Source organism: Nicotiana tabacum, chromosome 19 (genome assembly GCF_000715075.1).
Source record: "Nicotiana tabacum cultivar K326 chromosome 19, ASM71507v2, whole genome shotgun sequence".
NCBI lineage: Eukaryota > Viridiplantae > Streptophyta > Magnoliopsida > Solanales > Solanaceae > Nicotiana > Nicotiana tabacum.
Window position 1 is genome coordinate 68,885,943 of NC_134098.1, and position 11,399 is coordinate 68,897,341.

At 33.0% G+C, this 11,399-nt stretch overlaps 1 protein-coding gene across 1 annotated transcript; it reads left to right on the forward strand.

Annotated features, from left to right (window-relative positions):
• The first annotated feature begins 6,194 nt into the window (after window positions 1–6,194).
• On the forward strand, window positions 6,195–9,898 carry LOC107794008 (gibberellin 2-beta-dioxygenase 2). The gene is made up of 3 exons (XM_016616455.2): window positions 6,195–6,727; window positions 8,598–9,024; window positions 9,201–9,898. Exons 1-3 carry the CDS (start codon window positions 6,342–6,344, stop codon window positions 9,465–9,467), a joined length of 1,080 nt encoding a protein of 359 aa, XP_016471941.1. The 5' UTR covers window positions 6,195–6,341; the 3' UTR covers window positions 9,468–9,898.
• Window positions 9,899–11,399: the final 1,501 nt, after the last annotated feature.

Sequence of the window (11,399 nt, forward strand, 5' to 3'; positions counted from 1 at the left end):
TTTGTGGAGTGTCATGATATGACAATACCTCCACATGTAAACACGTACCCGGTTTGAGACCAAGCTTTGTGGGGATCAGATATATAACCTGCATTTGCATAACCATGTAGCATTCCAATGCTTAATCTCATTCCAATGTCTCCGTGTAGGAGAAGAGCTATATCTTGCTAGTAAATTAACAGAAAATGTTATTTTAGGCCTTGTAGCATTAGCAAGATATATAAGTGCACCAATTGCACTAAGATAGGGTATTTCAGGATCAATGAGTTTCTCATCCTCTTCTAGAGGTCGAAACGGGTTCTTATTCACTTCAAGTGATCGAACAATCATTGGTGTACTCAATTGATGCATTTTGTCCATGTAAAAACGTTTTAAGACCCTTTTTGTATAGGCAGATTGATGGATAAAAATCTCGTCTGCTAAATGTTCAATTTGCAGACCAAGACAAAGTTTTGTCTTCCCAAGATATTCAATTTCCTTTTGAAGCTCTTTTGGAGTTCCAACAATATTTATGTCATCAACATAAATAATAAGTATAACAAATTCTAATGACATTTTCATTATAAAAGTACATGGACAAATAACATCACTTATGTAACCTTCTTTCAGCAAATATTCACTGAGGCGATTATACCACATGCGCCCAGATTCCTTTAAACCGTACAAAGACCTTTGCAATATGATCGAGTACATTTCTCGAGACTTTGAACTATATGCTTCAGGTATTTTATATCCTTCGGGGATTTTTATAGAAATTTAATCAAATGAGTTATGTAGGTTATGACTTGCATTTAAATTGCATGACATCTTCAGGTGTTTGGACTGTAGGTCCGATCCTCACAATCTTTTACAATATTGTGCACTATATTGTATCAAATATATCGTCAACGATCATTTCGTATCGGTTCGCAAGCGACATAACTTATTGAGATATCATCACTTTCTTTATTTTCAGGTACATAAACTTCTTCTGGAATTTCATGAAATGTTATGTCATGGGCTCTTCTAGAGCTTATTTCGTCCTTATTATGATCATTTTGATCATTTGCTTCTATCCTTTTCAAGGACTGTTACCTTTGGAACCGATTGGTCTACCACGCTTCATGCGAACAGTAAACTCTATCCTTCAGGGACTTTAATTTTAATAAGAGCATTTGCAGCTGAAATATGATATTTTATTTTGGATCAACAAATGCTTATGGCATTTGAATTGAAGTATCTTCTGAATGAGGATCACGTTAATGATAATTCGATTCATATAACATATTTTTCAACTGCTTATTCTATCCCTCTAATGTTAGAAAAATTAACATATATCCCAAATCTTCTTTGGGAATCCTATCTTTGTGCTTTGTTGTAGAAATATTAATCATATACTACGCATCAAAAGTTATTATATAGTAAAAATATTTAGTTTCTGATCCTAAACCAATTGTGAGGGGAAGACTTATAATATATTTGTCGGTCTAATGCATACAAGTGTTGTTGTATGTAATTTAGAAAATCTTATACCAACATATGAAGCTTTGTTCTCATAAGCAATAGTTTAGCCATTAATAGGAGGTATTCAATGCTAAACCAACTTGGATATAAAACAGCGTTATCAAGATGAACTGTCTTGATTTCATAATCTGAAAATCATGCTCTTAATTGAGAAAAGCAATTTCAAATGCCAAACTGCAGGTTGACAATAAACTCACATGTAACCATCTCATATATGCATTTATAAGTGGTTCACATAATAGGTGAATGAGCTCATATTTACCTTTTATATATTCCAGAATTCAGGGGTCGTAGTCCCAACTTTAACTGGCATAATCAATTTATTATGAGAACAAGAAACACAGGAGAATTCTTGAAGAATCTTCTAGTTCTTCAATATATGCTTATGAGAATTCTCAATTAGCTCATCATGTTTAAACCAGATGGCAAATAAAAACTTGCAATTTATTATGGCATGTGCTATCTTTTAGTAAATTTCTGATTTACGATGGCATAAACTTTTATATCAGTAAACTTCCAATTTACTATGGCTACTTTTATACCAGTAAATTTCTAATTTTCTGTAGCTACTTTTGCCTCAGTAAAATTTTTTAGTTTACTGTGACTACTACGTGATGTAGTACAAATTGAAAAATAAGGCGGGTAACTTCTCACATACATATTTATACCCTATGATTGTGGAAACATGAAGATTTTCAATCTTTCAAGCATTTGTAGTCTCAGTATGATTGTCATTTATATTAGTAAACTTCGGGTTTATCATAACATATATTTTGACCACAACAATGACAAATAAGCTCTTCGGGAGCCTTCAATTTATTGTCCACAATCAAATATCATTCAGACACTACTTGTGTCATGTGTCTTCTAGACAAACAGTTAGCTCTTCGGGAGCTTTTGATAAATTTTGTACTACCAAATTTGCTTAGACACTTATGGTGTCATGAGAGAAAATCATAATCAAATGAACAAAATAAAGTCAAATCTAAATTTATAAATAAAGAAAATTAAGAATTTCAATATTTCTACCACTATCGTTGTGACAAAATCTCCTTCAAGGAGTAATCCCATAACATCTGAATATTTTGTATAAATTCGGCAACCACATAGTCATTGCATCCTTTAAGGAAAAATACACGAACTATTATTTCCTTCGGGGGACTCAATAACTAACCATAATATATTAATGTGGTTGTAGTAGAAAGTATTCTGCAAGAATGCTTTTGCCTTAGAATGATACTTAATAAAATTATCCAAGATGTTTTACGTACAACAAGTACATGCTGCAATGATCTTTATGGCACAAAAATAATATTTATATCCTCTGTTAATCTAGCTCTTCAGGAGGCGAGTTGTGGTATTTCTTCATTCACTCTCTGGAATGAAAATGTGCTTCAAAAATAACTTTGAATAGCTAATTATTTTGTTTAAGCAGAGAAAGACACAATTTCATATTATTTTCCTACTTCAGGAGAAAAATTCAATTGTTTTACTATTTCAGGAGCAAATTTAAAATATAAAATATTGAGTATATATTCTCTCAATCATAATACCTCTTCTGGAGGTGAATCGTAATATATTTACATTAAGAACGCGTTCATATTTACAAGCTTTATTAATATTGTCACATTCACTTCACGGAATGGATTAATATTATCAAAAGTTCTCTTCCTTCAAGAGATGGAATATAATTATTTGAACTTGCAATAACTACATTAAATTGTGATGGCGTTTGACCTCTTTTAATATATTTGCTACTTCAGGAGCAAATTGAGGTATGTATGTAATATAAATTTTTTTTCTATAACTTATCTTTATTGTAACCATAGCAAGCCTAAATTATCACTTCTAGTGGTCATAGGCATATACCCTTTCTGTTGGTTTACCAAATTTAGTTACAATGAGATATACGAAACACAACCACTTCTGATGGTTGTATATTTCTTGCAAATTCTGCTGGAGTTTAAGTGAATTTAACAATGTTATACACTTTGTAATCATTTATTAAGATAATTAGGATGAAAATGAAAATGAAAATGAAAATAAGTACTGTATACATAGCACATAAATGAGCAATTGATGATAAAGATATTAAACCAAATATAAGCAAAAAGCTCAAATTACTTTATACAAATTTGGCCACTCTAGACGTAAGTGATATCTACATCGCTACTATTAACAAGAAAAACTCACTACCTCAAGTATATAATTTGCTTTATGATGCTCAGAATGAACAAGATCTAATCACGAACGTAAGAGCGTCGCCTTATATCGGAGATGAACACTGAAATAGAAATTTAAATTCGAAGTAAGTGTTCAAAATGACAGAGTTCGTGCTGATAACGTGTTATAAAATAAAAACTGTAAAGTAAATAAACCGAAAACAAGTATAGATTGATATATTATTCAATTTCAAACTGATGTACATAATGAAGTGAAAACTTCTCTATTTATAGAAGAAAGAAAACAACTGCGAGGTTTTTCTTGAATTGCTTGTAAGTTGTCTGCATAAGCTGCTTGCAACCTGCATGTTTAATAAAAAACTGGTGCAAATCATTTCATTGAGTTGCTCAGCTGCTTGTAAATAAACTTCAATAGAGTACCAAACGGATAATCTTCTTCAGGAAGATTATCTATAGCGGAGTAATAAATGAACATCTACAATATAATTATTTTCATAACAATATTCACATTCTAAGTATCAAATGCAGACAGTCTTGTAACGAAAATTCTACAGTTGCGTAAAATACTAAAATTGCAAAATAATTCTTATATTTTGATTAACAAATTAAAACATTAAGACTTAAGAGTAGTTAGTTACTTCTACGGTTCCACCTCCACCATTAAATAATCCAGGAAGAAAATTGGGTAATTATAAACTTAGAAAGTCGTAAGGGGACATAAAGAGGGTTATCCGTGACTAAGACGCATTTCTACAAAAGTTTATTTTAGAAAAGCCCCTTCAAGGCTTTAAGGGGAACATCTTTTGGTTAACAGATAGATATGTTTCTCATTAATTAGGTTCTCATTTAATAACAGAATAAATTGACAAAAGACAGTAAAAAAAGAATGTAATTATTTTTTGGCTTATTATGCTTTTGATAAGTTATATAATAAACAGAATCAGTCACAAGTCATAGGTTGTCCTTAACTATTTATGGCTTAAAGTTATAAGTACTTTTGGTTTATCTAAGTCATTTATCATTTTATTTCTAATATTTTTTTGTAAGTTTCGAAATATCACACATATCAATTATTTAATATGCATGTTACGGCTTATTTATAAAATAAAATCACGTTTACCATTTAAAAGAAAAAATTTTAGTTTTTAATTCTTATCAGCTACAGTAGATTAATTAGCTAATCCAAATAAGCTCTAAATAAATCGAGTATATGAACATGTATACGTGAAATTTTGCAATAAATAGCTCATAAAATAATCTTAGTCGACATATAAAGAGGGAAAATTTCGAGGGAAGAACCGAAGAAGCGATTTAGAAAAAAGTAGTAGAAGTCAAAATCCGCGTAAATAATTTCATGAAAAAAGTAAGCAATTACGCGTCAATTATAACGTGTTGAACACAAGAATCCAATCAGAAGAAACAAATGGCCGCTGGCACACATTTTTAATTTGCTCTCAAATCAATTGTAAAAGTCTCAGCAAAGCCAGAGAAGGGGTTGGCCCAAAATTTAATTGTCATCCCCTCACCTAATGCCGCCATTTGCCGCCCTTCCCCATCCATACATTTTCCCATTCCCCTACCTATGGATCACCACGTCCTTTCACCATTTCCCCTGTTCCCTTTCCCCGCACACCTTAATAGTTTTTTTAATCATTTTGAATTGAGCGTGGACTATGAACAAGACGGAGCTACAATTTAAAATTTATGTATTCATATTTAATCCTTTTAAGTTACGACTTCTAAATTAGTAATTTAAACTTATTCCATGAATTTCAAATATAAAGTGTGAACTTTGGATACTACCTATGCTCTAGCTCCATCCTTGACCGTGTATGCTAGTAAAATAAGATTTTTGAGAGATGAGAGTTGGTGCGATGAAATCCATTATTTTTTTATTTGATCATAAGATTCAAACTTTACTGATCGGACTAATTTAGAATGATATACAACAATATACTTGACTCATTAGACGGAAATATTCCTGACCAGAAGTTTCACCAATTTCCGTATCCAAATATAGTTAGGGTGCTAACTTCAAACTTTCCTCCTGTTAGTAGTGGTCCTATTGGAACATGGGGGATATGCATTTTTTCATTTTCAAAGCAATAGACTGCTATTTAGTCTCTTTGATACACGTGCGATACCATTGTCTTTAAAGTTCACTTATATGGGCGTTGGGGTCAACCGTTTTCCCTTGTCTTGAACAAAATAAAGTTTGCCTAGAAATACATCAAATTTAAATGAAGAACAAAAGATAAGTTACGTACAAGTTTTGCTGCGGACCACATTTTAAAAAAAATTGAATAATAATGAAGCAGTAAATAAAGTTTGTCAAAGGTCGTGGCAACACCCCCACGCTCCCCTTCTCCTAGTCCTACGGCCCCCACTTCACCTTTTCTTGTTCCTCTCTTTTTTTTAGTCCTTTTATACCCTTTCGAGGGTCCCTCTCCTAATTGGCTAATTCCCTCGTTTCCATCTTTCCAATCTATTTATAGGCGTGTCCGAGAGAGCTTAGAGCAATAGAGCATTCTATATCAACTCTTCCATTATATCACTCTTCAAAGTCATATACTTATCCAAAGGCAACTTATTAAGCTTATAATACCACACTTTAATTCTAGCCATCATCTTTTCTCTTCCTATAAAAAAAAAAAAATGGTAGTGGCGACTCCAAATACACTGAGGCGTGGTAACAAAAAACCCACACCTTTCGGGATTCCAACAATTGATTTGTCTGAGGAGAAGTCCAAGGCGTCTGAGATGATAGTGAAAGCATGCGAAGATTACGGTTTTTTCAAGGTAACAAACCACGGTGTTCACAAGAAGGTAATTGCAAGAATGGAAAGGGAAGCCGTGGACTTCTTTTCACGTCCGGTTTCTCAGAAGCGACGTGCTGGACCTGCAACTCCGTTTGGATATGGTTGCAAAAATATTGGCTTCAATGGCGATAAAGGTGATCTCGAGTATATTCTCTTGGAAGCCAATCCTCTTTCGCTTTCTCAACGCTCCAAAACCATCTCTAAAGACCCTTATACCTTCAGGTAATTTATTTCGGTGTTATAATTTTATCTAAAAGTTAATAGATTTATTTAATTATATCTTCTGCACAGTTTACATGCGAGCAAGCTTGATTCTTTTCATGAGTCAAACATAAGAAGATTCTTTTTTATAATGGGTGTCGAGATTTGAATTTAGGACCTATCATATAAAAATTTAAACGGTTAGAAAAATATGTTTTTATTACTTTATTATATTTTCCACGAGCTGTTCCATAACCCAAATTGTAACTGGTTCATCATAATTAGCTCTAATACTTCGTACTTGATTGACAGCCACTTTGTCTTACGCCTTGAGTTTTATTTTTACCTTTTCTCCTTCAAGAATAATCACATTTCTGATTTGATTTTACAAGACCTTGATATCACATATGCACATTAATTCAACGGGCATGTAGATAAACCAAGCTGATGAAACGCGTAGCTTCTACAGCTTTGTTCATTGGACTAAGTCTAAGTCATGGAAACAAAGCGTAATTTGTTCTTCTGATTAGTATGCTTGCCCCACTTAACTAAATCGAGTGGGTATTTATATAATACTCCATCCGCTCACTTTTACTTGACACGTTTTGACTTTTCACGCCCCTTAAGAAATAATAAATGAAATGCACAATTTACCATGTTACCCATATTAATTGATGCATATTTTATTGGATTTGAGAAAATGATTTGAAATGGTAATAAATACCGCGGGCAAAACAGAAAAAATTTATTGTCTTCTCTTGATATGCGTAAGTGCCAAATAAAAGTGAACATCTATTTTTAGTATACATGCCAAGTATTATGAATTAAGTCGCATTTTCGTATTGTTCATCTCATGTTCACGTAATACAATATTATACAATTTGGTCCGGTTACATCATCAATATGTAAGCTGGAGGAAAAGAATATTTACTTCTTTCTTGAAGATATTTTTCGAGGAGACATTAATAAGTCTTCTCAAACTGTAGCAAACTTTTCATCAAAACTATCTACAATTTTAAATATTGTAGCAAAAAGATAAAATGTCTGTAGTGGGAATCTCATCAGCCGTATTGTTACTTTGTTAGTTATTTTGAGGCTAATCAAATTAATGGTTACCTGGAAACAGGCTAAAAAATAGTAATTTTTTATAAGGATGGCAACTCCTTTTCAGTTTTCAGAGAAACAGATAGGTTGTCAGGTATTAATTAAAATATCTCTGTTACCTAATGCTTATTGTGTGCTAGCTAGCAGCTGACTATTGACCAGCGAAAGGCCATTGATAAGTGTTTATAATTCAAGTCAAATATATGTTTACACGTACGTGCATGGACCCCATTTTTAGGTCAATATAGTAACCTTAGTTGGATGGAAAAAACTTTTCAGATAGTAGCATGCTAAGTACATAGACACGACCAGACCACCTTTTTTTTTCGAATTTTAGGTGTATCAAATTATCATCTTCCTAATCCCCAAACAGTTGCACTGTCAACTGCAAACTTGCAGCATATGTTTCTTTTTTATATATATCTATATGTTAGACTTGTTGTTTTCTTCTAATAGAAATTTTTTATTACTAAAATATACTCCTACTTACTGTTTTTTTCTTTTATTTTTTGGCGTTGACAAGAATAATGTATATTAATATAATACTAGTAACTATCGGGAAACAGGATAAGTCAATGCTAATAAAAATAATGTAATGGAAAATTTTCATATACGTCTTAGGCCTAGGACCACCTAACAAGAAAAAGTCAGAAGTTTTTTATTTGATTTAATTTTATTGGTTTAATACTTATAATATCTAACTACTTAGCGATTAAGTAGAGGTAGCGGTTTGTTCTTGGGTACTTGAGCTGATGTCAATATGCAATTTGTCTTGTAAATTTTGCAGCTGCGTGGCAAACGATTACGTAAGTGCAGTTAAGAATCTGGCTTGCGACATTCTTGAATTGGTGGCGGAAGGTTTAAGGATCCAAGACAAGTCTATTTTTAGCAAACTCATAAGTGATTCCCAGAATGACTCTTGCTTCAGGATCAATCACTATCCACCACTCACTGCACCTAATCATCAACAAGAATTCAATCATAATTGGGACCCATCACCAGTAGAAGAAGATCGACGACTCCACATCTCTCCTCTCCCTACCGTTGGATCAAAATCAAGAATTGGATTTGGAGAGCATACTGACCCTCAGATATTGACCATCCTTCGATCAAATGACGTTAATGGCCTTCAAATCTGTTCCCATGACGGTTTCTGGATCCCCGTTCCTCCGGACCCCAATGAGTTCTTTGTTTTCGTCGGGGACTCCTTTCAGGTCTGCATATACGCTGACAGTATAATAAATAATTATTGATTAATGTATGTCAATTTTTTTTTAATGGTATAAATGATCTTATACGTATTTGATTGTGTAAAAAATTAATTTCTAATGTTCATGTATATATCAAAACTAAAATTCAATGACTAATAATGGGAAAAATAATGGTGCAGGCTTTGACGAATGGAAGATTTACAAGCGTGAGGCATAGGGTGGTGGCGATGAATTCATGGAAGACGAGAATGTCAATGATGTATTTTGCGGCTCCTGCACTTGACGCTTGGATAAGTGCTCCTCCTCAAATCAAGAATAAGAGTATTATCCCTACAAATAATAGTAATATCTACAGGCCTTTCACGTGGGGTCAGTTCAAACAGATTGTATATTCCTTGCGTCTTGCTGATAGTCGTCTCGATCATTTCAAGAATCACACCCAATGACAATCCTCCTTGTCCCGCTCAAGTTTTTTTTAAGGTGACTGGTTTTAGATAAAAAAGTCTTACGTCGGGTTAAATGCTTTCTAACAAAGGCGATTCTATACTTAAATTTTAAACTCGAGATCTTTAATTAAGGATGACGGAGTAATTACTACTTTATATACCACAATTCTTGTTGGTCTCGCCTGCTAGCTCTAGATATAATTCCCAATAGAATGCTAACTCGCTTTGTCATGATTTTTTTTTTCTTCTTTGTTTTTGCTTATTAACTTTTATATTTGCTCTCCAGGAGTACCTAGCTATTGCGTACTTCAATGTGAGGAAAAGTCTTTTAGAGGGTTAGGAGGTATTTGTAGTAATTTTTAGATGGTGTATTAGTGTAAAAAATCTTTTGCGCTTTGTCAATGTATAAAAGTTATATTATTTTCTTATCATACCTTTGTTCTACCCGCGGTCCATTATTCTTATTCTGACAATTGATGGCAATTCTTTTTGGTGTCTTCAGCCAGCTAATAAAAAGAAACCAGCTAATCCTATATGTAGCTCTTGTGGCACAATCTGGACTAATTACCAATTTAACCACAAATATGTTAAATCCACATTGCATCAAACCCTTTAAGCTGAAAAAGTGGAACTTGTCTATGTCAGCCGTCTCTTTGATATTACTTCTGCGCATGCTTATTGAAAGTCACAATCTATCCTGGCTAAGTGGCCATATATCACATCTTTAGTGATTAGTAACTTGGAAATATTGTGCAAGATTAGTATAAGTGGAATGGAGAATTCCAGTTAAGCTAGCTAGCATTGTCTACCTCATATGAATTTCCTTTTGCATGATGACTATGGACTCTTTCAAATTAAGTTTAGTAGGAATGAATCTGCTATAATGGCTTAGCCAAAATGGACAGAAACTATATTAAAAAGAAGACTTGGTTATTATTAAAAGAAATACTAAATTGAAGGGTAAATGTGTAGCAGTTCTACAAAAAAAGGTGATAATGCATACTGATGAAAATGAAAAAAGTACATGAAAAATGAAATTTTATTTAAATCAAGCTTATCAGCAACTAACACGTTAGGTGATCGAATTAGGTCTCCTGTACTTATAGCTAATTGGGCTATTTTTGAAACTTTTTTAATACCTTTAGGCCGAAAAAGACTAATGAAATTGGGCTACTGATGGGTTGTTGAACTCCCATTGATTCATATATCTCACGTTATACGTGAATAGACCAACTCTCTCAGAAACTACTATTACAGCTTCAAAGGTAAGATTTGCATGAAACCAAATTATTTCCACTTTCATACTTTGGATTTTTACAATAAAGTTTCTATGAAATATTGCGGTAATTCAACCTCTATATATACCTTTTCTTTTTTGTACTTTGGAAAAACTAAATTAAGTTCTAAAATTCTTTCATATGCCACGCGGCTCAAATCTGCGCGCTAGGAGAAGAAACTACATTTCCACTGCAACAATATATTTTTAGTTTCATTTTCTAGGTTATCAACCATTGATTACATGTAGCAGATTTATAGTGTAAAACTTACATGCAAGAAGGGGCACTTGCAAGTTACTAGCTTAGCTTGGTAATAATTGGTTACGGATTGTTAAAGCAGATTTGCACTTATCTAACTGAAGTAGGTAAAGAAACATATATTATGAAAGTCCAAATTCTTTTCGTGTTGCCAAATGAGTAGTTGAGGTGCTGATGATCAACTCTGGCAGCCTATATTAAACCTTATAGGTAGTAATAGTATATTAATTTTTTGTTGGAAAGAAAGGAAATTAAAGCCCCTTCACTATTGGAAGAAATTGTACTTAGAACTGTACCCTCTCTCTCTCTATATATTTATTTCTGTCTTTTGATACAGCAATTTGTTAGCAAATTAAAGAATGGCATCGCTAGTGTTGCTTCTAGAAGCACTAATTGT

What these genes read in the sequence shown, in the direction of transcription:
- LOC107794008 (XM_016616455.2), top strand. Translation starts at nt 6,342, where the DNA reads ATGGTAGTGGCGACTCCAAATACACTGAGGCGTGGTAACAAAAAACCC. An exon ending in AAAGACCCTTATACCTTCAG is followed by an intron (nt 6,728 to 8,597) that starts GTAATTTATTTC and finishes TAAATTTTGCAG; the next exon opens with CTGCGTGGCAAACGATTACG. An exon ending in TCGTCGGGGACTCCTTTCAG is followed by an intron (nt 9,025 to 9,200) that starts GTCTGCATATAC and finishes ATAATGGTGCAG; the next exon opens with GCTTTGACGAATGGAAGATT.